At 45.7% G+C, this 26,452-nt stretch overlaps 1 protein-coding gene and 2 pseudogenes across 1 annotated transcript in view; all 3 read right to left on the reverse strand.

Annotated features, from left to right (window-relative positions):
• Positions 1 to 2,604, reverse strand: part of FOXO1 (forkhead box O1) — a 92,209-nt gene extending 89,605 nt beyond the window's left edge. Inside the window, exon 1 of the mRNA XM_065895889.1 lies at positions 1,500 to 2,604. Within this exon, the coding sequence (XP_065751961.1) occupies positions 1,500 to 2,153 (654 nt within the window). The 5' untranslated portion in view covers positions 2,154 to 2,604. The remainder of the gene's footprint in view (positions 1 to 1,499) is intronic.
• Positions 2,605 to 21,247: 18,643 nt separating this feature from the next.
• On the reverse strand, positions 21,248 to 23,876 carry LOC136137507 (small ribosomal subunit protein uS2-like; annotated as a pseudogene).
• Positions 21,809 to 21,945, reverse strand: LOC136137909 (small nucleolar RNA SNORA62/SNORA6 family; annotated as a pseudogene).
• Positions 23,877 to 26,452: the final 2,576 nt, after the last annotated feature.

Genomic DNA, 26,452 nt, shown 5'->3' on the forward strand with positions numbered 1-26,452 from the left:
GTGCTTACCAAAGGAAAATCTGTATTATGCTGTACGGTCCGGATGAGGGGTAAGGAAGGAGTTTAGCTCAACTAGAGAACCTTCGCATCGATCCTTCCACCTGTGACAGTGAGAAACTGGCAGCTTCTGGCAGCCGCAGGGCGAACGCACGGCCGGTAAGCCTCTGCACCGCCAGCCCCGAGCCTGACCTCCCGAGGGCCCCAGGGCCTTCTCCACCTCGGGGTAGGGACGTGCCTGCCCACACAGAGTCTCTCCTCGGGTCTGTCTGCCAGTCTCTCTCGGAAAGGCAAAAAGTGGGAGGCACCTCCTCCACAGGCCTCCATGCAGGCAGAAGTTCCCTACGGTTCCCTAGATTCGAACCTCCACTCCAACTCCCCCAAAACACTAGTGTCAAAGCCCCCCGCCTTGCCCCTCGGATCCGTAGCTCAGTGCTCGAAGGCACTGAGGTGGCAAAGCAAGAGATTATACACGCCCCCGGCCCCAGTCATCCGGGGAGCCCCTCCTCGCCTAATTAAAGGCCTTGAACCTTGGGCGAGGCCAAGTTTGGGGGTACCTCCCGGCGCAGATAACAAGCTGGCCGCGCGGCGCCGAGGCCGTACCCGGAGGCACGCAAGGCCAGGGCGCGCTGGCCCTTTAAAGGCACTCGCTTCCTGCGCCCGCGGCCCCTCCCTCGCCGTCGCCAGCTCCCGCCCCCGCCGAGGGTCACACTTGAACTTTAGCTCGCCCCGTGCGGCCGGGCGCCGGCGCTCCGCAGGCGGTGGCCGCCCCTTCGCACGTGTCGGAGGCGCTACCTCGGGATGGGCGCTCCCGGCCCCGCGCACTCGAGGCCACTTCGAATAAAATCGAAACAAAACAAAATGCACACCGGCCTCCAAAATCTGCGTCGCCATCCCCGACGGGCCTCCCGGCTCGCGCCCTGCCTGTCCCCTCCACCTGCAGCCCGGTCCCCTGGCGGCGGGGCTCTGAGGCCCCTCGCCGCGCTCTCCCCAGCCCAGAGCGGCGGAAACGGCTCCGCGGGGCGTCCCGGGGCTAGGAGGACGCGCGCCGCGGGGGCGGAGGGGAGCCGCCCTCACCCCCGAGGTCCTGGAGGAAAAGCAGCAGCTGCACGAGTCCGCGCGGGCCGTGGCGGAGCAGCTCCCAATGAACCCCCCTTCCCTTCCACTGGCGAACTTTTCTGCCCGCTCGGAGGTCCACTTCTTGGCGTACTTTTTTCACGCCCTTAGGTCTCAACGAGCCCATTCCCCGTCCCGCTCCAACTCTCACTAGAGCGCGCGCAGAGACACTTATTCCGGTCCCCCGACGAGTCCGGGGCAAGCCCACAACCCACCCCTGCCGCTTCTCGCCCGCTCCCTTCACGCGCTGCCCGCGTGCTCTGCACTTTCAGGCCAAGCAAACTTGCCCAGCCGCCCCCTCATCTGCCCCACTGAGACCTCAGGAGGAGGCAGGCAGGCTGCCCGAGCCCCCCTCCCGCTCCGGCCGTTAGCCCCGAGGCCACCCACCTTCCAGCCAGCCGAGCTGTTGCTGTCGCCCTTATCCTTGAAGTAGGGAACGCTCTTGACCATCCACTCGTAGATCTGCGACAGCGTGAGCCGCTTCTCGGCCGAGCTCTCGATGGCCTTAGTAATGAGGTCGGCGTAGGACAGGTTGCCCCACGCGTTGCGGCGGGACGAGCTGCTCTTGCGCGGCTGCCCCGCTAGCGGCCCGGCGGCGGCGGCGGCGGGGGGCACGGGCGGGTGCTGCGACAGCGGCCCGGGCGGCGGGGGCTGCGGCGGCGCCGGGTGCAAGCAGCCCGCCTCCGGGCCCTGGAAGTCCCCGCACAGCCCCCCGGTGGCGGCAGCTGCGGCCGCCGCCGCCGCCACCGCGGCCGCCGCCGCGGCCGCCGCCACGGAGCCGGGCGCCTGCTGGAAGTCCCCGCTCTCCTCCAGCAGGCTCAGGTTGCTCATGAAGTCGGCGCTGACAGCGGACGCCGAGGCCGAGGGCAGGCCCGCGGCGGCGTCGGGGTTCGCGGCCGCGCCGCCCGACGGCGCCGGGCTGGAGGTGGCCGAGTTGGACTGGCTAAACTCCGGCCTGGGTAGCGGCCAGGTGCACGAGCGCGGCCGGGGCAGCGGCTCGAAGTCCGGGTCGATCTCCACCACCTGGGGCGCTTCGGCCATGGTGACCCCGGCCCCTCCCCCAGCCGCGGGACTGCCAAGAAGTGAGAGAGTGCAGCACCGGGGGCCGAGGGGAGAGAGCGAGAAGAGCCGGTCCGAGATTTGCCGGGGCCGGGCGCGGGGGGCGGGGGGCGTTGATGTCGGTGCCACGAGCGGACGGAAACCGGGAGGAAGGCGCGGCGGCAGAGTGGAAGCGCGAGCCCAGAACTTAACTTCACAGGTCCATCAACATCTAGGCTCCTCCGGGTCCGCTGCACGGACGGGACGGCAGGCCAGAGTCACCGGGCCCCGGCAGCGCCGGCGTCGCGCTCCTGCTGACACGGCCCGCGGAACGAAGGACGGACGGACGCCGCGGACCGTTCACTCTCCCGGGCTGCGCGACCGTGGCGCTGCTGCCTGTTGAATGTGGCGGAGACGGCGGCAGCTGCAGCAACTACGCTGCCGCCCGACTTACTGGATCTGCCGCCGTCCCCCGCCCGCGGCGGCGCGCGCGCCGGCCCGCCCCTGACTGACAGCCCGAGAGACCAGTGAGCGCGCGGCGGCTCCGCCCAGGCAGCCAGTGGACGCCGGCCTGGGCGGGGCCCGGTTTTCCACAGGGAGGCCGCAGTGGGTTGGTGGGGGGTAGTGGGGTGTTTTTCTCTCCCACACACACACGCACACACACTCTCGCTCTCTCACTCTTTTTTTTAAGCTCTCTGTTATTATTTTCTGGTAATTCTCGAGTGTTTCTGTGAGTCTCTCGCCCTCCCAGTGTTTTGATTGCTAGGAGGAAAACCAACGTGGAGGCGACGGCGACACTTTGTTTACTACTGAGGAGCAGAGAGTACTCGGGAAGCCCGAGTGGAACGAGTCGCTCGCTTCGCCTCGACCTCCGCTAGGGGCCCAAAGCCGGGCCGGGCGGGGGCCGGGGACGCTCAGCGCTCCGGGGGCGCTGGGTGGGCGGGCGGGCGGAGGCGGCCTCGCTGCATTCTGCTCAATCGCCCCCTCTCGACTCTGCCCACGATTTCTTTGCAGAGAAACGTGGGGAAGTCGGTGGGTCTTGTTTTTGTTTTGTTTTGTTTTGTTTTCCCTGCGACGTGTCGAGTCCTCCGGCCCCGGCGCGAGCCGCACACGCCCCCCGGGGCAGGGGCTCTGACGGTCAAGTCCGCGCGGACGACGCAGTCGCTGCAGCTTCCGCGCCGGGAACCCACCTGTCCGCAGCCGCGGGCTGAGCCTCTGCGGTTGGATGTAGACGGGGGCCAGTTGTCCAGCCCACCAGCCGGGTTCACTACATTCTTGACTTAACTAGAAATGAGGGAAGGGGGCTTGGCGTGGGCCGAAGATGGTCCTACCTCACACGCACCCTCGGGCCCAAAGGCATCCTCATCCTCGTGCCCTCTTCCCTTGGGCGGGAATCTCAGACTCTCCACTGAGTCAGTCCGGGGCGACGGGGAAGGAGTCAGAGGAGAGCATTTAGTGAGAGCCTTGTCACTTTATTACTTACCCTAATTAAGTTTAACTGTTTGCTTGCCATTTCTTTGCTATTTAGAATGGAAGTGCTGAGGTGTTGAGAAGTGAAAATGGAAGAAGGGAGAGGACCAAAGCCTTGGGGTGCAGCCCTGCCCCACTCCCAGATGTTCCTTTAGGCCGCTTGCCCCGCGCGTCCATCAACCCACCCCACCTTTCCCCATCTGGGCTCCAGGTCCAGGACGTCCTGCCGAGATCAGTGGGGCAAAAGGTAGGAAGACAATGGCCCTTGTGTCTCAGGGAGCAGAAGAAACAGTCGTCAAGTTTTGTTTTCTTTTGCATTTTTTTTTTTTGTAGGAGGAATATGGAAGGCATTTCCTTTCAGAGGGATGGGATCACTTAAGATGGAAGATTGACCGTAGGGTTTTAAATATCTTGTCCAAAATGACAGCTCCCAATTCCAAAAAAAAAAAAAAATCCCTGTTTCTGACAGGTGGTTCTTCAGTTGAAAAAGTGGCATCTAAAGAAAATGAGGCCTCGTTTACAAAAGTTTGAAAAGACTGAAAGATTTATTCCTCCTTGACATTCTCACTCGTCCAAACTACTATTTCTTCATAATCCGCTTATCACAACAGCTTCCCAGTGATAAGGGGGCTGGGTGGAGGTTGTGAGCCTGATGGATGGAAGCTAGGATTGGTTCCCACCCTCGTTTTGCGGTCTCTGCGTTTACTATCAAATTTGGACTGTTCGGGCCTCGTCTGCCCGCCGCTAGGGGACCTCAGTAACCCAGACGAGCTGAAAGGAAGGCCGTAATGTAGAACTACTGCTTCCCTCAACCTTTGCCACTGCACTCTGCAGGGGCAGCCCCCATTCGGACGGCCGCACCCTGCGAATAGGCGGTGCCCTAGTGGGTCATTCTTGGCAAAGGAAGCCAGCTGGCAAATTTGGCCTTGCCTCCATTTCAATTCCGGTTTTTCAGGGCCTCAGTTGGAGGAAAGTATTTGGTTAAGAGGGTTTTCTTACAAACTTTCTCCCCAGATCCTTGAAATCTTCTGAGCTATCCTGCCTAATTGTTTCTGTAAGTGACATATTTGCTTTTGTTTGGTCTTTTTTAAAAAATTTGACTTGAAGCAGGCCCAGAGTACCTACAAGCACCAATGTCCCTGACACATGGTTCCAAAAAATTAAAAATATATATTTAAAGGTTCTTATAGCTGCCTAAAATACCGTGGTATGTATCAATCTACTCATACAAGCTGGTGGACGTTTGGCTTGTTTCTACTCTTCAGCGGTCACAAACCCTTCTTCTGTAGTGAATAACCTTATATAACTCATTTTGCGTATGTGCAAGTATGTCTATAGGAGGAATTTCCAGAAAAGAGATCACTGGGTCAGCAGTTAAATGCATTTGTAATTTTGAGACACTGCCGAATTGCCCTCCCTAAGGGTTGTATCAAGCTGAACTTTCTTTTCAGCTAGACCTAGAGAATGATAAAGTTGAAAGTAAACCTGGAGATCATCCTGGTGGTCCCTTTAATTTATAAGTAAGGAAAACGAGGCACAGAGAAGCTAACCGATTTGCCCGAGTTCACACAAATAACAGTGGTGCTGTTAGAACCAGAGCTTCAATTTCTTGCTTTCCCATCCATAATCTTCTCAACACACAGATAGAAAATTATAAATACCCTGTAATCCTAATATGCGATAACCACGATAAAACTGTGGTGTATTTCTCCCCAGCCAATCCCACAGATTTTAGTAATTTTACTTAGATTAACTCCACTGAGCTGGAAGTTTTGATTTAAAAGATTTTTAAAAAGCAGACACACACAAAAATGATAGTGATAGTAAGATAATAAAAAAGATTACAAAAGAAGTGGTTTGGGGTTTTTTTAGTCAAAAAATGTAAACGTTTTCTTTGAAGGATGGCAAAGGATTGAGGTTGGCACTAGTTCTGCTTAAGAGAAAAAGGTTTATTTCTTTTCTCCTTCAGTATTTTTTTTTGTGGTAGCTGTTTGCTTAGAAGGGTTTTTCTAATGATTCTCACTGATTAGTAAGTAAGTGTGAATCATTATCATCGGTTCATGTGGCCAAATTGGGAAGAAAAATGTTTCATGTCAGGTAAGCACAATTAAAATGAAAAAGGAAGTTTATCCTCACAAAGCCCATCTCACAAACCAATGTGGTATTCTTTCCTCTGCCTCTTTTCAGGGTAATTATTACGTCATCCTTGACAGGAAGACTGAGGGATGGTTCCCTTTGATCAATTCCCAGGTAGAAATTTCTATATTTACCCCTCACCACCAACACACTGATCTCTGGTTTAAATTCTTATCAAAAAATAGGTAATTTAAGTCCAAGTTAATGAGTAAAAAGCCTGGATGCTTATTCTTCAGTCACAGCACTTAACTTCATACTTCACCTTCCCTTCCCCAGAACTGCCCATTTCCAATATTTTGTCTAAATCATTAGGAGGTATTGCTATCAACTTAAAACAGGCTTTCTTCAATTTGCCCATAGAAAATAATGATATGAAACAACACAGCTTCAGCTTCTTAAACCAGTGTCCTGAAACCTGGCCTATTAAGTGGTAGTTATAGCAATATCAGAAGTAGCCATTTATTTTTCTCAAGGGGTAATTTCCTTCAGATTTTGTCATTCATTCAGCAAATACTTGTAGAGCACCTCCTATGTACAGGCCAGGTGCCATGCATCACCCGGTACATTGGTTTTTCTTTTTTCTTTTCTTTTTTTCAGAGTACATTGTTTTGATGGCAAATTCCTTGAGGTCATAAATAGTTTATTTTCCTTTATATGATATTTGATGTCAGAATTAAGACTATGTCACTCTTTAAATAATCAGGAATGCATACTGACAATATTTATTTGAAGGAATTACACACAAAAAAGTATTTGATAGATACAAGGAATGCTAAGTCAGAAAAGAATTGATGTATTATCATAGTCACCATTTTGAAGAAAAATAATAAGATGAGGTAGAAAAGCTGAATAAATGAACATCCATAGGTGTTGGGAGTGTGAGCTCTGGCGACCAGGCTTTGGGATTGGGAGGATCTTGCTCCAAATGGACAAAAGACACAGGATATGTCAGATTATTTGTCTATCACAAATAAAGATGATGCTTACTAATCTGTAACTGGAGAGAAGCATTGGGCAAATCATAAACCAGAGATCCAACATTTTCTATTGTGCTATGAAGATGTGTGTCGGCTTCGATAAACTCTATTCCTTTGCTTTAAGTGTTAGTGAGAGACTACCTGTGGGTCCCTACAACAATACTAAAAATGTATTTGGAGATAATCTAAATGACCAACAATAGAGAATGGTTAAATGCCTGTAAGGTAGAATCATATATAGTCATTTAAAATAAAGTGGACCAAGCATACCTAATGGCATTGCGACAATGCTGGTGATACAATATTTAAAAGGTTGGAGGTACCACTGTCGGCTAAAAAATTTTGGCAGTGGTTATATCTGGGTGGTGGTTTTATAGGTGATCGTTACAGGTCTCACACAAACCCCTCTTTTTACAGGTAAGAAAACAGACAATGAGGGCTTCCCTGGTGGCGCAGTGGTTGAGAGTCCGCCTGCCGATGCAGGGGACACGGGTTCGTGCCCCGGTCTGGGAAGATCCCACATGCCGCGGAGCGGCTGGGCCCGTGAGCCATGGCCGCTGAGCCTGCGCGTCCGGAGCCTGTCCTCCGCAACGGGAGAGGCCACGACAGTGAGAGGCCCGCGTAACGCATAAAAAAAAAAAAAAAAAAAAAAAAAAAAAAACAGACAATGAGAAGTTAAGTGATTTGCCCGAGGCCTCACAGTTAGTGAAGAGCTGGGCCAGGATTCAGACCTCCTAGCATTCAGGCCAAAACTCTTTCTTGTATAGCATTGCTTTTCACTTTACCTTTCTAACTGGAGGTTTTCAGACTATTTAATGAAATTCAGCCTATTTTAAACACTAGGTCTTTAACTAACTTTGAGACAATAAAATTACTCTCCCAAACTCCAAACAGCCTGCCCATTACAATTAAAATTTTTTCTAACATTAAGGACTGAGAGTTGCCATAAAATTAATGGATGGCACATGAAATCCCAAATTCTTTGAATATCACAAATCTGAATTTTGCACTCATGCTTGAAACACAATGTGTTTTCACTATTTTATTTCTGTTTCATGTCATATTAAAGCTCTTAACATGCTTCCCAAAAAAGGGGGGACATATGTATTAAATAAGGAAAAGCTGCCATGTAGATCACAGATGGTAGCACATTTTTGGCAGAAAGGAAGTTTAACAAGGCGTTCTACTTATTTACTTGGAAAACTAACATGTATGAATGTTCAAGTTAAGTGGTAAGAATTAATTGCTGTTTTACTATAATCAGTTTTTTCCCAATCAAATTGCCCTATTTCCATAACATTACAGTAGAGAAAGGGCGTCAAATGTGATTGTAACCCCCTGGGAGTCCACGACAGTAATGAAAGAATGAAGGAAGAAGAAACAGCATTTTATAGTAACTAACCATGTTGCTTGTCATTTGTTGATAAAAATCAATAACAAGAGGTAATGACTGTATAGTCAGAGTACATGTGTTTTTAATATGACATGTATAGTCACTGACTGTCAGTTATGGTGTAAAAACAGGAGGTAAGAGTTTATCAAATTTCAGATTTGGCTGACTCAACACAGCCCACCCATATGCAAGGTCTGCTATGCCAGAGAGTAAACATAGATGAATAGTGAGTATTTCTCTGGAATACCAGGTTTTTATTTTGTGGTAAATAGAGCCTTTAAAACACATTGAAGTATTCTATATTCTAAGGTTTAACATTTTAAAATGGAACTTCCAATTAGCTATCACTGGTATCATGCTGGAGGAAAAAACTGATTTGTCTCATATGATGCCGTTATATACTTTAAATAATTTTGTGTTTGAACAACAAACTGAAAACAGAACATTTGACAGCTACATTGCATGCCTGCACTCCAGAAGATTACAACCTGGAAAAACTCTTCCCACGATCCGAGACTAGGCTTGGTGAGATCTCGCCCTCCTATGTTTCAGATTTATATATCATCTGAAACAAGATGATACGTATATTGATAAATATAAATATATACCTCTCGTTTCAAAATGTTTTCATTTCTAAGCCATAAATCACTTTTTACTCCGAAGCAGAATATACACATTTTCTTTAGGCCCCAGTGTTAATAAAAACTACCATTTTTCAACAGTAGTTATGGACTAAGCACTATATAGCTATTATCTGAATCAGCCCTCAAAGCCAACCAATAATGTAGGAATTATCATGATTCATATTTTACAGAAATTGAAACTGAGGTACAGAGAGCTAAGAAATTAACTTAATGTTGTACTTTAGGAGCTTATCTAATTGTAATCAGACTTGACCCTACTGTTATCGAAATACAGAGCTCATCTCCTGGTTAACAGACCTTCTGCCTCCGTAAAATGTTGGGATTTTTCTAGAGCCCTAGAAATTAACCAGAGGTTAATTTGATGATTCAGTTTTTTTCCAGAAAATTGACGTTGGAACATTTTGGGAGGTGGAGGGATCTTTGTCAGCAATCAGCTCTGCCTGAAACCAGTTTAGTTTATGTTAATGAAGGAAGCCTAGAGATAGAATATAAATGACAATAATAATGCTGACGTTTGCATTTGTATAACACAAATGATGTCGGGGATTTCAAGCCATTAGCACTTGCTTATCTGAACAGACAGCCTCAGACCATCTACAGTAAGAGCAACCTGCCCTTCCGGAAAGGTTGGCTCATCTGGAACTCTTTCCGAAGCTCTCCTTATCTTCAATAAAGCACATCAAACCAAGTTCTCCAGCTCTACTGAGCTCTGTCCCCACCAGAGAAAGTGGTTAGCTTCGGACCTGTATCTAAAAGCCATCCGCCCTATGAGTTTCAGAAGCTCAGATTTAGCTTAGAACTAGTGAACATGTATTTTACAATTCAAATGAGGGACCTTACGTTATTCCAATACTACTTGAATCCAGCTCTGTTGCTGAACGTGCTGGGGACTGATCCAAGCCATAAGGTTTACTTTCATGAGACAGTAAGCAAAATTAAGAGCAAAACAAACAAAACCCTCGTGTTCCTCTCCACCTCAAAGTGACTTGGAAAGTGTCCTCTCCACCACCAGGTGAGCATAAAATATCAGGAATATTTGTAAAGCACCTTTAGAAACACTTACTTTGGGAGGGGGATGGGATCCTATCTTAATGCCCCCAGTTTTCATAAAAAGCATGAATAAAACACCCTTCAGCTAAGAGTTTAGGCTGTGTCCTCCTATCTTCAGCTTCCCATCACAGAGACATATTGGCAGCCTCTACGACCCACAGACTACAGTCAGAAGACCCACAGACTATCAGCCAGAAGAACTTATCTGTGGCTACTTTCCTTTCAGTCAGTTTAAATTGCCAATGAATCACGAAAGGAAAATCACCCCTCCATGCCTTCCCATCCTCAGGAGATGTCCTAGTTTTAATTAGCCGGTGCATCCAGTTGTGAGAGTCAGCAAATAATCATAATTTTGTATGATAAGTAAAATCAGTATAATAATCCAAATATATTATCTCTTTTCTTCAATAGTTGTATATTTGATACTTGATTTGATGTTTTACTTTTTATTGTAGACACAGACGGACAAGGCCTGGGGAAGTAGGGTGGAGGAAGGAGCAGAATGCCTCCACCTGGATAGGAAAGCAAATCACGTGTGTCCCTCGCTCATCTCCAGCCAAGGCTATAGTGTGAGTAGAAAGCTCTGGAAACACAGTGGCTCTCTTATAGATCACAGCAGCTGTTTTATCAAGTATGCTGTGATGTTGGCCCTACCTGCAAAATATGATAAAATGAAATCACCAATGGCTCTTCCAAGAAAAGCAGAAAATCAACAAAGCACTACCAACTGAAGTTCTTTTATTCCCTAGGTAGTGTTCAATTTATTCTGCATTTTGAAATTTTATCTTGCTATTACTTGCCACCTACATACCTCAAAGAGGTATTGTAAGGATTAAAATAATGTCTTAAAGTGCTTTGAAACAGGGATGAAATGTTTGTTCTTTGACATCGGTACAACCTCGTGGGTAGGTCTTTGTTACTATATGAATGACTTCAGCTTAGGTAAACACATGATTTCTAAATCACTGATATTTATTCTAAATCCTGCTATGGCTCCTTCATGTTCACATGTTTTGCACATCGGTTGCCCAAATCCAGCTGATTCTTTGTGGATTCAGAGATAGTATGTATAACATCCATGGTATGTCATAGCAAGAATTTAGGAAAAGTCTCCAATCTCAGGGATTTTTATTACTCATCCATGCCCTACAGCTGAGTTTTAAAAGGAAAATTTCATGGAAATGACTTGAGAATTCTGAACCATTGATGCACCTTTTTATATGGCCTGATATCCCAAAACATTGCTATAAAGGCTTTAAAAATCCTCTCTTACATTATGCTTGATAGTCTCAGCAGGCAATTAAAAAGCAGTTAAAAATAAAGTTAGCTGACTCATTTTGGTAGTTTAGCTGATGATGATTCTGGCAGCTTCATTTAACAGATAATGTTTTCATAGAAAGCAGCACAACTTTAACAATAGAGCAAATTTCTCTAAAACAATTGCAGAAGAGAATTGATGCAGTGTATTCTTTGGTTTTCTGTGGCTCTTTTGGGGGGGCAAAATTCTTAAAACTCTAAACCCACTCAAACACCACAGCATGTTTTGTAAGAGTCAGATGTCTCCAAGAAACATAACAACTGGAGACAAGTGACTTCCTCATGAAAACAGAATAGTCCTACAACATCAGCGCTCTCAAAAAAAAAAAAAAAAAAGGAGAAGAAAGAAAACAAAAACATACAGAACAGAAACAAGAAAAAGTATTCTACTTAAAGGGAATTGGAATATAATGGCTTCTGGGTCCCCAATTTTTTTTTCTAGGTCTGATTTTTTTTAAGACTATTGAAATACTTATTTAGAAACTAGCTTCTAAATGCTTGATTAACTACCTGTTAAGACAATTGATTAAGGTTAGCTTCAGTAATTTTAAAGCATTCTTTTAGATAAACTACCTTTCAAACTTGAACCATGAACTATTTTTATTTAGGAAGTCATGTGAAGCGTAATTCATGATGTTTTTTCCAATCTTCTCCGGTTTAATGCCTTATGTATGAGAGAGAATAAAGTGATTTTGATAGTTAAAAAAAAAAAGAAATATTTAGGAATAAGGCAGTAGCTTAATTTTAATGTTCACTTTTATAATTAAAGAGAGTTCATGTCTGTTCACGTAGACAAATTATTTTAACAAGAAACACCACCTGTATTATCAGATTCTGCAGTTATTCCTAGATTACTTATTCTTGGCAACGGTACTGTAAAACTGTGTCACTGTGTGTGTGTGTGTGTGCGCGCGCACGCGCACGTGCAAGCCTGAGGGCGTACACGCTCACGTTCCTATGTGTACACACCAGGATTCTATTAAAAGATCGTAAATGCCACCTTATTTTCACAATCCAATTAAAACATACAACAAATTTAGTCACTGATAAACGAAAATTGATGAGAACCATGGAAACCTCTTAAATTAGGAATCAGGAAGACCTGAAATTAAGAAACAAAAGAAGTTGCTAAAATTACACAGTCAAGGTAAGAATTTGTAATGTAAATGTTATTACCCCCAAACACTTAAAGGTGTGAAAGTTTTTTCATTAGGAAGGACCTTCATAGCTGCATTTGCTGATCAATTCTTAAACTGGTCATAATGGAAATATTTTTAAATGGGTCGTGATGTAGAAATTATTAAGGTGGTCATAATGGATAAAGTACTGTCTCTTGTTTCCCAGAGAGATTCAAAGGCCTTTCTTGAGTTGGACCCAGGTGAGGGGACATCTGTGTTCCTTAGTCCACACTCAGTTCCATCTGCTGCCCTGCACCGCGTTCTTCTCTTAGGCAGCTGAGAACGACAGCAGGAGAGGAGAGCTAGGGGAAATTTTTAAATCGTGATATACTATGCAATTTAAAATCCTAAGTGTGCTGTGATACCCATACATGGCACTCCCACTGGTATCTACCAGTCATCACACTGCTTCCGAGCTCACAACTTTTCCCTTTAAATAGTACCTGTTGCAATCTTAGATTGAAGTCAGTGCATCTAGGTTTTGGGGGTTTGAAGAACCTGACTGTATGGGCTACATTGCATCCACCCCTCCAGATTCATACTTGGAAGCCCCCAGAACCTCAGAACGTGAGTGCGTTTGGAGAAAAGGCCTTTAAAGAGGTGATTAAGTTAAAATGAGGCCATTAGGGTGGTCCCTAATCCCATCTGACTAGTGTCCTTATAAAAATGGGAAATATGAACACACAGAGAAACACTAGGGGTGTGTGAACACACACAGAGGAGAGATGATGTGAGGACATAGCAAAGAGGGAGGCTGCCTGCCAGCCAAGGAGAGAGGCCTCAGGAGAAACCAATCCTGCTGACACCTTAATCTTGGACTTCTAGCCTCCAAAACTATGAGAAAATTAATTTCTGTTGTTTAAGCCAACCGGTCTGTGGTATTTTGTCATGGCAGCCCTAGAAAACTAATCCACTGGCTAAAGGATCAGTTACGTTTTTCCAAAGGTTAGGGTAGATTTTTAACATTCCACTGAGGGACTAAAGGGCCCTAACCCAAAAATGTAGTTAAGCAAATAAAGCACTAACTTGAGAGCAAAGTCTCAACAAAATCCATGCTGCTAATGTATGGTTTATGAACAAGAACCATGGTCAGCATTAGAGGAAAACATGCATCTAGAACTTACTATGTTCCAAGCACTGTACCATATAAACTCATTGCATCTTCACAAACCCTGTGAGGGAGGCGCTCTTTGACAGAAGAGGGAATGGGGGCCCGTAGAGGTTGAGCAACTTGCACAAGGTCACCTAGCTAACAAGGATACCTACCCAACAGTCTGCTCCAGAGTCTTTGCTCTTAAACAGTAATCCATGTGGCTTCTTTAGTAAGTAGTTCTAATACTTGTTACCCCTCCGTCACCAACCCAACAGAGGGCAGTGAAATGTGGTGAGAGGATCACTAGCCTGGAAGGTTGAAGGACCTAAATTCAGATTCAAACTCTTACTCCTTATTCCTCCAGGCAGTTTCCTTATCTGAATAACTGGAATGATAATACTTCCTGCTGTGAGGCTCCACTGAGATATATGAAAGTGCCTGGCAGGTGGGATTAGCCCCAGGCATCGCAGACTCCTTTACAAGGTCTGAGATTCCTTTTAAAGATAATTCAGAGGGGCTCTCTGCTGAGTGGCAACCCACCATCCACCTCGGCTTTTCCGTTCCATCCAAGGCTTACTTCCGCTTCCAGTTAGTCTTACATCTGTAGTGCATGAGGGCTCAACCATCCCCACACACGCTTGCATTCCTCTCAGCTCACATTACTGTACAGGTCCACTACCCCTTGCCCTCAGTAAACCATCATGTGGACAAGTAAGAATGGCAGGGAAACGACGGCCTCACTCTCCCTTCCCTACCCTGGACGTCTTCTCTCCCACCTTCACTAGGCTTCTGGAGAGCCCTTAGAAATACCACATTTAGGAAAAACAGCCTTTGGATGAAAGGCATTTTTGTGTGCAGCTTGTTGAATGGGAATAAGGCGAGGGTAGACCTCTGGTGGTCCCCTCAGGAGCCTACAGAACCCGCATGAGGTCCCACCCTCCCACACCCAGCTACCCAAAGTGCATTCAAGCTCCCACCACCACCCCACAACCCCTCCAGGCCCATGTGGCTGAAGGCACCCTAATGCCAGACCAGCCTTTCCTGAGACGAGCCTCAGATGTCGCGATTGGATCCGGTCCACCCAGGTTGTAAATACTGGCCATCCAGATAACCTCTGTGGCTCCCTTGCAGGCCTTCCGCAGCCTGGGCCTTTTGGAATCACAACTGATAATGTGTGTTGTCAGTCAGTGGTCACCCCCATCTCTCAGACTTGGTCTCATGCGCATCGTCCATGCCTCTGCCGTCCACCTGTTTGGGCTGATGACAACATTTCATTATTTCCCTTCCTAGTCATAAGGTTAGTCCGGGCCTCTCGATGGGGAGGGCAACACTCTGCGGAGAACCTGCTTTTGAAATCGACACTCCCCACACACGCTTGCATTCCTCTCAGCTCACATTACTGCAGCTGCTCCCATGTCTGGATCTAAACCCTCATCTCGTGCCCCTCGCAGCTGAATTACCTTGCCCAAGGAGCTTTTAACATCTTGGCAGGGACAGAGCATAAGCCTACCCCACTGGAGACTAGCTGGGCTGGGCCCTGTATTCGATAGCCATCTCAACATATTCAGAGCCATAGGAATCTTTTCCCCCTCTGCTGCTGGTTTCTTTCCATACTTCTAAACTTTGCAAACTAAATGACAAGATGCCGCAGGCTAGGCTAAATTCCGTGCACAATCTCTGGCTGTGCAGCATTAGCCAAAGGGACACGCACGGGCTTGCTTTTCCCTCTCATGGAAATAAACAATCCAAGAAGCAGAGCACTCACTTTTTTTTTTAATTTAATTAATTAATTAATTAATTAATTTTTGGCTGCATTGGGTCTTCGCAGCTGCTCGCGGGCTTTCTCTAGTTGCAGCGAGTGGGGGCTACTCTCCGTTGCAGTGCACGGGCTTCTCTTTGCGGTGGCTTCTCTTGTTGTGGAGCATGGGCTCTAGGCACGCGGGCTTCAGTAGTTGGAGCACACAGGCTCAGTCGCTGTGGTTCAAGGGCTCTAGAGCACAGGCTCAGTAGTTGTGGCGCACGGGCTTAGTTGCTCTGTGGCACGTGGGATCTTCCTGGACCAGGGATCGAACCCGGATTCTTAACCACTGCACCACCAGGAAGCCCCAGAGCACTCACTTTTTTTAGGACCAGATGTTCATTCACCTCATGACGTGGGTTGTCCCTGCCAGTAAAGAGCAGGGAGCCCAGTGGTCCAGACTGACCAGATCAGTGTGGCACCCGACACCCGAGAATGTCATCTAGCTGTTCCCCATGGTATATTCTTGCCACACCTCAAGTGAATGGCCAAAGGGTCCAAGCCCAAACTACCATCTAACTGAAAGCTATTACAATCTAGGATTTTAAAGTTACATATCCTAGACCATCACAAGGCGTAGTAGACCACATGCAGTTGAGTTTTGCCATTTCTTTCCATTTGAGGGATCCCCATACGTAATTGTCCACAGTTGTTATGGGGCATCAGAGAGCCAGCATGAAGTCTTGTGTCCAGAAGTTCACTGATTCCAAACATATTACACAACTGTCACGTTAGTTTTTACACAGAAAATGATTCTCTGCAAACGTAGCCAAGATGACTTATTAGCTTTGATCTTCTAATTGAACTGTGTTTCTCTCCCATCTTCCTCCATCATTTTCCAATTAACCTGATGGGGCAAAAGATAAGTTGCCAAAAAACCCGTTTTCACTCTGATAAAAGTGCTTTTTAATAACGTTTAAAAGCAATGTTTTAGTGCCCCCTACTGGTATGTGACATTAGTGGTCCATTTGCAAAAAAGGTTCACTTAACCTTTTAGAGAAAAGATAATAAACTCAGATAAGAAAAAAGAGTCTTTTATGAGCCTTTAAAATTTGTCTAATTTTTATACTATATAAATACTTAAGAGTAATAGATACTCCACCATTTTTATTGTTCATTGTATAGGCATATTTTAACATTAAACATCTTGATTAATTTATATCTTTCACTCTATCCAGTATTTAGTTGGGGTGAAAAAAACTTTATCAGTTTCATTTTGGGAACCGGATCATTTTTATTTAATAAGTAAATATACTCGTTAAGAGAGAATTTCCATTAGATCTTCACACCCTCTCTGAGGCTGCTTATTAGTCTAAAATAGAACCTTTGTTTCACTTCAGAAAAAGGGAGGAAGTAGGCTTTGGGAATGGATCCATCTTTAAAGGAAATTTATGCTTTGGATTTTCATGAACAATGGATAATAATTATGGAGGCAGATTGCTGAATAGCCGTTATGATAAAATCCAAAATCCCAGTAAGGAGAAAGGACAAACACTCCATGCCATAAGAGATCAGGAGACGGAAGAACTACTAGATGGGACAGGAAGTAAGGCAAAGAGGTGGGGAGGGTGGGTAAGAGTTGGAACTGGAGTGATGATTAATTAAATGTGGAGAAAGATTTTTGTCCCTGATAAAGCAAGCCCTGTTTTAGATAGTAAAATAATTTTGGAACAACGATTTGCACTTAGAAACCATTTTTTTCTCATTGTATTTGGGTAGAATGTGCAGCCAGCTAGGGCAAAGGGAGCCCATATGGCCTAGAGCTCCCTGTCTACTCCTAGCCAACACTAAAGGGGAGAAAATGTAAGTGGGCGTCCAAGAGCGTTCCACAGCCAACTGGAGCCTGGTCTGTGCTGAAAGGTCCCAAGGGCCCAAGAGGGGAAGAGACGCAGTGATTCGGGGTTTCCACTTCAGTCAGTGATGGGCGAGCCTGTTTTTGAAAGCCAGAGGGAAACTAGAGATGGCTTCATGTCAAATATGGGCCAAGTGAAACCTTTTCACTCATAATCTTGTACCAGGTTTGAAAGATTAGCCCTGACAGTGAAAACCACTCTCAAAGTATTAGATCCTCACAAAGAGCAAAGCTTCGCAGGAAATTTAAACTTCCCGAAATACTCTCCTCACGGATTTTCTAAGCTGTTTTCAATCCTTTAGACTTGACCTTCTACTCAGACTTTTTTCCCTTATCCTACTTTTCATTTTAAAATTCATTGGAGGAGCATTTAAGATACATTTGTCATATAACTTTTACTTCTGCCACTTATTTCCACCTCTTGCTTTTAAAATCTGTTAAGTGAGAAGTGAACATTTCATCAAGGCATATACTTAAAATGTCCAAAACCATGGAATGTCTCAGTATGTTCTGCCAAAATCTTAATTCTAGGTATTTTAGCTTCAATTTTAATACCTGCCATTATTAGTCATACTGTAGGGGAAGAAAAGCTGCCTTAACTGACAGTTCTTCTAAAACCAAACCTACCCGTTATAATTTCGCAGGAACTAGACAACTTGAAAGCTGTCTCCAGGGCCTATTTCTCATAAGGTCAGAAGCACATTATAAATTTAACTCAGCTTTACGTCTCAGCTCGCGCTCTAGGGGAAGGGAAGGGACAGGACAAATGTTTATTGTTTTAATAACCAAGCCTATTAAAATACAGATCGTTATTATGAAAGAGCTCATATTCACCTCCATTCCATAGCTAGACTAAAATACCTAGCCCAAAAAAAGAATAAAAACAGACGGTCACCTACAAACCCATTATGGCTTATCCAGTCTTGAATGGGGATGTGGGGCTTCTTGTTTTGAAATCACAACCCCTACAGGTAGGTAAAGTTGGAAACCCTGATATAAAAAGCAGTTGCCCTGATTTTCTTTATGCTGAGTTCTTACCACTAACTTAGAGAAAACCTAGGATTGCATAGTTTTTCAACAAGATACTCACTGATGCTTCCTTACACAATGTTTATGAATAAGAACTAACCTTTAGTTCCTGCTAACTATGTGTCTCAGGCGCTGTGTTAAGCTCTGTATTGTACAACACAGCACAACCCTGTAGGCTAGGAACTGAGTTTTACAATCGCTGTCAGATGGGGAAACTGAGGCACAGAGGCAGTAAGTAATTGACGCACAGTGGCACAGCTGGTCATGGAGCCAGGCTACCCGTGTCAGTGATCTAAGTGTTGTTTGCTGCACGGACACTGGGCCACACTGCCCCGTGGGAGCAAGCGGGGAGTCCGGGGCTCGCGCTGCAGCGAGTGCCTGGGAGGAGGCCTCCCAGCAGCCAAGTGCTGAGCTGTGTCTTTCAGGGATGGTAAGGAGTTTCCTAATCAGAGAAGGGGGTGTGGTGCTCTAAACAGGGAGAAGAGCAAATGGAAAGGTACAAAGGGGTAAAGTTTGCCGTTTAATCGGTGCAGAGCTATGGAGGGCTTTTTTGGGGTAGGTAGGGGTGGGGAGAGGCTTTTTAAAAAGAAGATGATCGGGCTTCCCTGGTGGCGCAGTGGTTGAGAGTCCGCCTGCCGATGCAGGGGACATGGGTTCATGCCCCGGTCCGGGAAGATCCCACATGCCGCGGAGTGGCTGGGCCCGTGAGCCATGGCCGCTGAGCCTGCGCGTCCGGAGCCTGTGCTCCGCAACGGGAGAGGCCACAACAGTGAGAGGCCCGCGTATCGCAAAAGAAAAGAAAAGAAAAGAGAAGATGATCATTATCAACACTGTGTTTTAAAACAAGATCACCCTGGAAAAATTGTGTGATCTACTTTTAGCTCTTTTAATCATGCACATAGAAGCGAATGCAACCCCATTGTTCTTGGGGAAGACAGGAAAGTGATGCTTCAGAAGATGCAAAGTGCTCCACTATTATCTTCTCATAAGACTATGTTCCGTATATTATGTTTTCATTAGCGGAACACCTCCTCCCCGAATCTGGATTTAGCCCACTCCATGCTTATACATTATAAAATGATCTTACAAATGTGCTGAGCAGATGTTTGCAAGGATGGTGGAACTGAGGGAGAGATCTGGGCGTTTGATCCCTTCTCCACCTGTAACTGGATGGAGAGCGGGAAAGGGGACTGGGCGGCTCAGCATGGACGAGGCTGAGCTCTCTGTCCCTCAAGTGAGGGGAATCAAGAAAACTGACCTGAGCTTGGGGAGATCTTTAGAACAAGAAAGTAGGTTTTCATATATTGGGATAGTTTAAGAAAACCTTGTCATTCTGTTATATTTTCATCAAACATTTATTGAATTTCAACTCTGCCAGCTAGCATGCTAAACCTTGTTCACTGAAAATGAACAAGGCACATTTTGGGAACTTTGGCAACTTTGCTTAAAAAAAAAAAAAAAAAGCAACCTCTTAGCTCTATTCTTCATGCCACTGATTTGGTAGTTATGGGTAAGGCCAAGAAGCGTCCTAAATATTGCTTATTGAAAACCACCACAATAGGTGATGGGTTGGGGGAATGCCCTGACTGTCCAGTGGTTAGGACTCGGGGTTTTCTCTGCTGTGGGCCCAGGGTTCGATCCCTGGTTGGGGAACTAAGATCCCACAAGCTGCATGGTACAGCCCCAAAAATAAAAAAAATAAAATGTGGGAATCCCAAAGAATTTAAGAATTAAAAACAAATGATGAGAAAGGGGTACCATGACTCAATTTCTGCCTTAAAAAAAGTATGTACCCTGGACATGTCTGTCGGGTAGACAGTGGTTTCCAGACCCAACTTCTCCTCCCACATGGAACTGACCTGCCTACAGCCCGTAGCTCAGGGAAGCTGCCCTGGACTGGTTGGGGCAGTGTTGACAAGGATTGAATAAAAAGGATCAGAGGTTCTGATCCCAGGGCCAGCCATCCACAGACAGGATCATGAGGTGGCCTAAGAGGATGGTTCTGGCCAATATGGACTATGGTTATTACTAAGCCAGCCAGATGGGCTCCTTCCAAGTTTAAGTATACAGGGTTGAGACAAAGTTGGCTCGTTGGTAGGGAGAGGAGGCCAGGGCAGCAGTAGCAAGAACATGCAGACCATAAGAACCGGGTAGACAGGGGCTTCCCTGGTGGTGCAGTGGTTAAGAATCTGCCTGCCAATGCAGGGGACACGGGTTTGAGCCCTGGTCCAGGAAGATCCCACAGGCCGCAGAGTAACTAAGCCCGTGCGCCACAACTACCGAGCCTGCGCTCTACAGCCTGCGAGCCACAACTACTGAGCCCTCATGCCACACCTACTGAAGCCCACATGCCTAGAACCCATGCTCCACAGCAAGAGAAGCCACTGCAATGAGAAGCCCACGCACTGCAACAAAGAGTAGCCCCCGCTCACCACAACTAGAGAAAGTCCACGTGCGGCAACGAAGACCCAATGCAGGAAAGAAAGGAAGGAAGGAAGGAAGAAAGAAGGACCAGGCAGAGGAGCTGGCTCCTAGAAGGGCCTCTGATCCAGGTTAAGTCCATGTGGACTTATCACAAATCCTTTTTCTCTTAAGGGGGTTTGAGTGAGTGAGTCTTTGCTTCTGAAGTAACTAGTGCCTAGAAACCATCCCAGGAGTAGTGTGGAAGATGGGTTGGCAGAAAGGCAGATTTTTGGCAACTCTGCATTTGATTAAATATTTTATTGCTCTCCTTTCAAATTATTAGTCCAATTGTTTTACATCAGATGCTGTCACTTGTCATTTTCCTCAGGCATTTTCTTTTCACTTTGTACTCCAGACATGGCTGACATTGTGTTCCTTAAACTTTACATCTAATGGGTCCTCTATAAATGTTACATCTAGAAAGCGTGGTGTGCTTAAAGACAACAGTCTACTCCTCCTAAGCTTTTTGACCAACAGGAAATTCAGGTTTCATAAACATAGTAGAACTCCAGTTTGGAGAATTAGGATGATTAAATGTTTGTAAACACTTAGCATTGTTTCTGAATGTTAATTGAAGTCTTTGTTGACTGCCTACCATGTATAGGCTCAATGTTCTGCTCACTCTTTTTTTTTTTTTTTAGAAACTGTTTATTTTCCATCAACCTATTTCCATTTTAAGAGTTTGTGGAAGAACAGTTTAAGACCACTCAGTGGTTGTTCCTACCCACTCAGTGGCCTGAGCAGTGGGAGCTGCAGACCGGTCTTCAGTGGCAGGCTGAACACTCCAGTCTTCAGTGGGGAACTGCTGAATAGGCACGGGGACACCTGCACACCTTCGGACCAGTCCGCCGCCTCAGGCTGAGGAGCAGGGAGCTCAGGAGGTGGGGCGGTCCATTCACCCTGAAACTCCTCCTTGGTCACAGCCTTCTCAGCTGCCGCCTGCTCTTCCTTTTCAATCTCTTCAGGATCTCTGTAGAAGCAGAGATCAGGCATGACCTCCCATGGGTGTTCACGGGAGACGGTGCCACGCACGTGCAGAACTTCCCGGGCAAGCGTCCACCACATCAGACCCACTGAGTGAGCTCCCTTTTTAGGATCTTACATCAGGATACATCAAGTTAGTCTGAAAACAGAAAGGTCAAGTAATGCCTGAGAGGTCCAGGAGTAAGAAATAATGGAGAAAAGCAGAAGAAAACACAGGCCATTTTTAAAATGTTTTTTCATCTCTCCTTAAAGCTTTCATGTATTAAAATCATACATTTGTAGCAAGTATTACTATCAAACTTCACTCATTGGGCCAGAGACCCTTGTGATGTTAGCGAAAAACTTGCCCCTCATGTAGCACACTACCTACACTTGTGAGTTCAACTCCTTTTTTTTTTTTTTTAAGTCAATAAATTTTTATTTGAGGAATTTCACATGCTATGATTCCTTCCACTGCCAATCCTCCAAAGTTTGATTCTTAATCTTCCAGATAGCCCTTTTAAAAAGAACTTTTGCTCAAGCCACTGTTGTCAAATCACTTAGTCCACAATTCTTTTAGATGGGTTTCTTTGATCTATACTTAAATGTGGACATACTTCAAAAATTACCCAGCTGTAATCTTTGGAAAGCAATTTCTTCAAGCAATTTACTTTTTTTATAAATTTATTTTATTTATTTTTGGCTGTGTTGGGTCTTCGTTGCTGTGTGTGGGCTTTCTCTAGTTGTGGCGAGTGGGGGCTACTCTTCATTGCAGTGCACAGGCTTCTCACTGTGGTGGCTTCTCTTGTTGCAGAGCACGGGCTCTAGGCAGGCAGGCTTCAGTAGTTGTGGCGCATGGGCTTCAGTAGTTGTGGCTCATGGGCTTTAGAGCGCAGGCTCAGTAGTTGTGGCGCATGGGCTTAGTTGCTCTGCAACATATGGGATCTTCCCGGACCAGGGCTTGAACCCATGTCCCCTGCATTGGCAGGTGGATTCTTTTTTTTTTTTTCCTGTTTATTTATTTATTTATTTTCTTTAATTTTTAAAAAAAAATTTATTTTGTATTTTTTTTACATCTTTATTGGAGTATAATTGCAGATGGATTCTTAACCACTACTCCACCAGGGAAGTCCCAAGCAATTTACTTTAAGGCCCTAGAAGTTAAATTGTAGGGAGTACATTGCTATTTTGGCAAACGATCTAAAATATATTATTCCTTAATCGTTTCGGTTATGATGTTGAATTGAGAGGCCCCAGTAAATGCAATGTAAGCAAAGAGGAGCAATGATGAAAGCAGCTAGGCTTTCCCGGTCTCATCCCTTTGCAAGGTGGATTTAATTTTCCGGCTCTGAAGTCCAAAAGAAGAATATTTGTTGTATCCTTAAACCCCCACCCCCACCCCCACCAGACACACACGCATATTACTCTTACTATATCTCTATAGTGAGTAGATACAAATAGAGACATCTAGCTCTCTGCATGTAGTGGACATGAATAGATAATAGATGGGTAAATAGATGATAGATGATGGATGGATGGATGGATAGATAGACAGACTAATGTAAGAATAGAGTAGAACAGACCAGAAATAGTCTTATTGACAAGTCCAAGAATCTCTTGACATTATGCTGTCTTGAAGAAAAATACATCCACTTTCATCACAGGACCTTTATGATACTGGAGGCCTTCCAAACTTGCACACAATTAATTTCCAACTCTTACTCATTTGAAGCAATAGAGTCAACATTTCCTTCCTACTCCAACTTTTTAAAAATTGTTAGATGCTGTCTTAGTCCGTTCGGGCTGCTGTAACAGAAATACCATAGACTGAGTACCTTATAAACAACAGAAATTTATTCTCACAGTTCAGGAGGCTGGAAGTCCGAGATCAGGGTGCCTTTTCCACGTCGTAAACTGCTGACTTCTTGCTATTTCCTCACATGGCAGAGAGCAGAGGACAAGCTCTTTTGTGACTCTTTTATGAGAACTAATCCCAGTCATGGGGGCTCCACCCTCATGACTTTGTCTAATCTCAGTCACCTGCCAAAAGCCCTCCCTCCTAATAGCATCCCAGCAGTGTAGGGTTTCAACGTATGAATTTAGGGGGACACTGACATTCAATCCGTAACAGATTGTGTTGCATATGATACATGGTACCAGACAGTGGACTTGCTACTGGCTGGGGGAGAGTTAGGAACCCGGAAGACCCAAAGGGGCATTAATGAAAGGACGTTTACATTCTAACTTAAAATACAGAGAGACAGGGTCAACCTTTCACCCTATACTTGCCCCCAGCAGGTCCTGGGGACAATTTTGGTCATCAGGCCTTGACAGATCCTCAGCTCTAGGAACACCAATTCCATATTTGCTCCTGTAACCAAATCAGCCTCTTGGTCTTCTTTGCCCAAATCAGATTAGGTCCCTAGGGCTGCTCTGAATAGCTGCACAAGTAGTAGGTTCGGCCACATAACATGGTCACTATTTGACTATTCTTGACCTACGTAAACAGCAGTTCCATGTAGTTCAACCCAATACTTGCTGACAGAAATATACTTCCAGTGTTTTTCAACAAGGACAATACTGACATTTGGGGCAGGACTGTCCTGTGTATTACAAGATGTTTAGCATTCCTGGCCTCCAGTCACCAAACACCCGTAGCACCACCCTCCTCTAAGAGTCATGGTGACAACCAAAAAACAAAAACTATCTTTCCGACACACATTTTCAGGTATCCTCTGAGTGGGGCAGTAACATTCCATAATGAGTTTATATAGGATCGTAAGTAAATGTCTTGAGATTTTCATATATCACCAGCAAGTAAAAGAGAGAGAGATGACAGATGGTAAAGTGATTTTCCAAAAGCAGAGGACACAATGTCAGAACCAGAAACCATCAGATTCAGATTGGTTTGCAATTAAACCACCAAAAAGTCAGCCCATGTTTCCAAAATTCATGGAATTTTGGAGGAGTGTCAAGTGTTCAACCTACATAGTACCTAGCACAAAATAGGCACTCAATAAATGTGTGGGACGACTGGAAGGATACCTAATCTGATTGGGTTCAAATATACTGATCACTGATTAACACTGTCTTATAGCTAATTGTTTGTATACCTGTCTCTCACTCAAGACTGAAGCTGCTATAGCCAGGGGTCATGACTGATTTACCTTTCTCTCCTGCAGTGGTTTTGTAAATAGCAGGGAATATCTTGTACATAGTAAAGGTCAAAATCAGTGGAATATGATGAAAGGTATAAGTGGACACACTATCTACTAAAGCGTTGGTCCCCTGGCTCCTGGCTGTCTTTCAGAAGCAACATGGGGAGGGAGGATTGTTAAAACCTCAGATTCCCAAGACTCACCCCAGAGTCTCTGAAATCAGAATCTTAGGACTGAATTAGCAACATTTGTATTTTTATCAGTCTCCCCAACTGGCTCCACCAATATGCCTGCCTGGGGCCAGTTTTGAAGACCTGGGTTTACAGAACCAACATCTACAGCAGTGTTTCTCATACTTGCAAGATGACAGAATTTGTTATACAAATGTCCAGGTCCCTGCCTTGGAGACCCTGATCAGAAAGTCTGGGGTGGGTCCCAGGAGTCTGTGGTTTTAATAAGCATCCCAGGTGATTCTTCACTTGATCTTAGCCAAAAGACTGAGAAGCGATGCCAGGTGATTCTTATAACCAATCAGCATTACTAGTTAAAGGAAGGCCTGCTGAACCTAGTCCCCAGGCTGAAGGCTAGATGCCCACTTGAGGTTTTGTGGTTGGTTGCTATGCAATAGCAGGAGCTGTTGGAGGATGTACTTACCAAAAGGTTAAGTAAACTAAGAAAGAGGAAGACTTGGCCTACAAGAATATAACCAACCTAGGAGAGAGGTATCCTTAAGAAAACGTAACAAGAGACCCCAGGGTGACAGCTGTTCACTATGTGCAGAGGGCAACCAATCCAGAGCCGGTGAAAAGCTCCCAGGTAAGACTTCTTCAAGAAGGTGAAATTGATGGCGCCGATGCATGTCAGTATCTTGAGTGGAGAGGAAGCAGCCGCACAACAGGAGATCAGCTCGGTGCTTTGTGACCACCTAGAGGGGTGGGACAGGGAGGGTGGGAGGGAGACGCAGGAGGGAGGAGATATGGGGATGTATGTTTACGTATAGCTGATTCACTTTGTTATAAAGCAGAAACTAACACACCATTGTAAAGCAATTATACTCCAATAAAGATGTTTTAAAAAAAAGGGATGTAGATATTTAGAAGGTTTTTTTTTGTTTGTTTGTTTTTTTCAGTACGCGGGCCTCTCACTGTTGTGGCCTCTCCCGTTGCGGAGCACAGGCTCTGGACGTGCAGGCTCAGCGGCCAAGGCTCAGGGGCCCAGCCGCTCTGCGGCATGTGGGATCTTCCCGGACCGGAGCACGAACCCGTATCCCTTGCATCGGCAGGCAGACTCTCAACCACTGCGCCACCAGGGAAGCCTAGAAGGTTTTTATTTAATCTTTCTATTGGAAGTACAGTACCTATTTTAAATTAATTATTTATTTATTTTATATTTCTATATATTTTTTTGCGGTACGCGGGCCTCTCGCTGTTGTGGCCTTTCCCGTTGCAGAGCACAGGCTCAGGACACGCACGCTCAGCGGCCATGGCTCACGGGCCCAGCCGCTCCGTGGCATGTGGGATCTTCCCGGACCAGGGCACGAACCTGTGTCCCCTGCCTTGGCAGGCGGACTCTCAACCACTGCGCCACCAGGGAAGCCCCTCTTTTTTTAATTTTTTTTTTTTTTTTTTAATTTTTAACATCTTTATTGGAATATAATTGTTTTACAATGGTGTGTTAGTTTCTGCTGTATAACAAAGTGAATCAGTTATACATATACATATGTTCCTATATCTCTTCCCTCTTGCGTCTCCCTCCCTCCGACCCTCCCTATCCCGCCCCTC

The sequence above is a fragment of the Phocoena phocoena genome, chromosome 18 (assembly GCF_963924675.1).
Source record: "Phocoena phocoena chromosome 18, mPhoPho1.1, whole genome shotgun sequence".
In the NCBI taxonomy this organism is placed as follows: domain Eukaryota; kingdom Metazoa; phylum Chordata; class Mammalia; order Artiodactyla; family Phocoenidae; genus Phocoena; species Phocoena phocoena.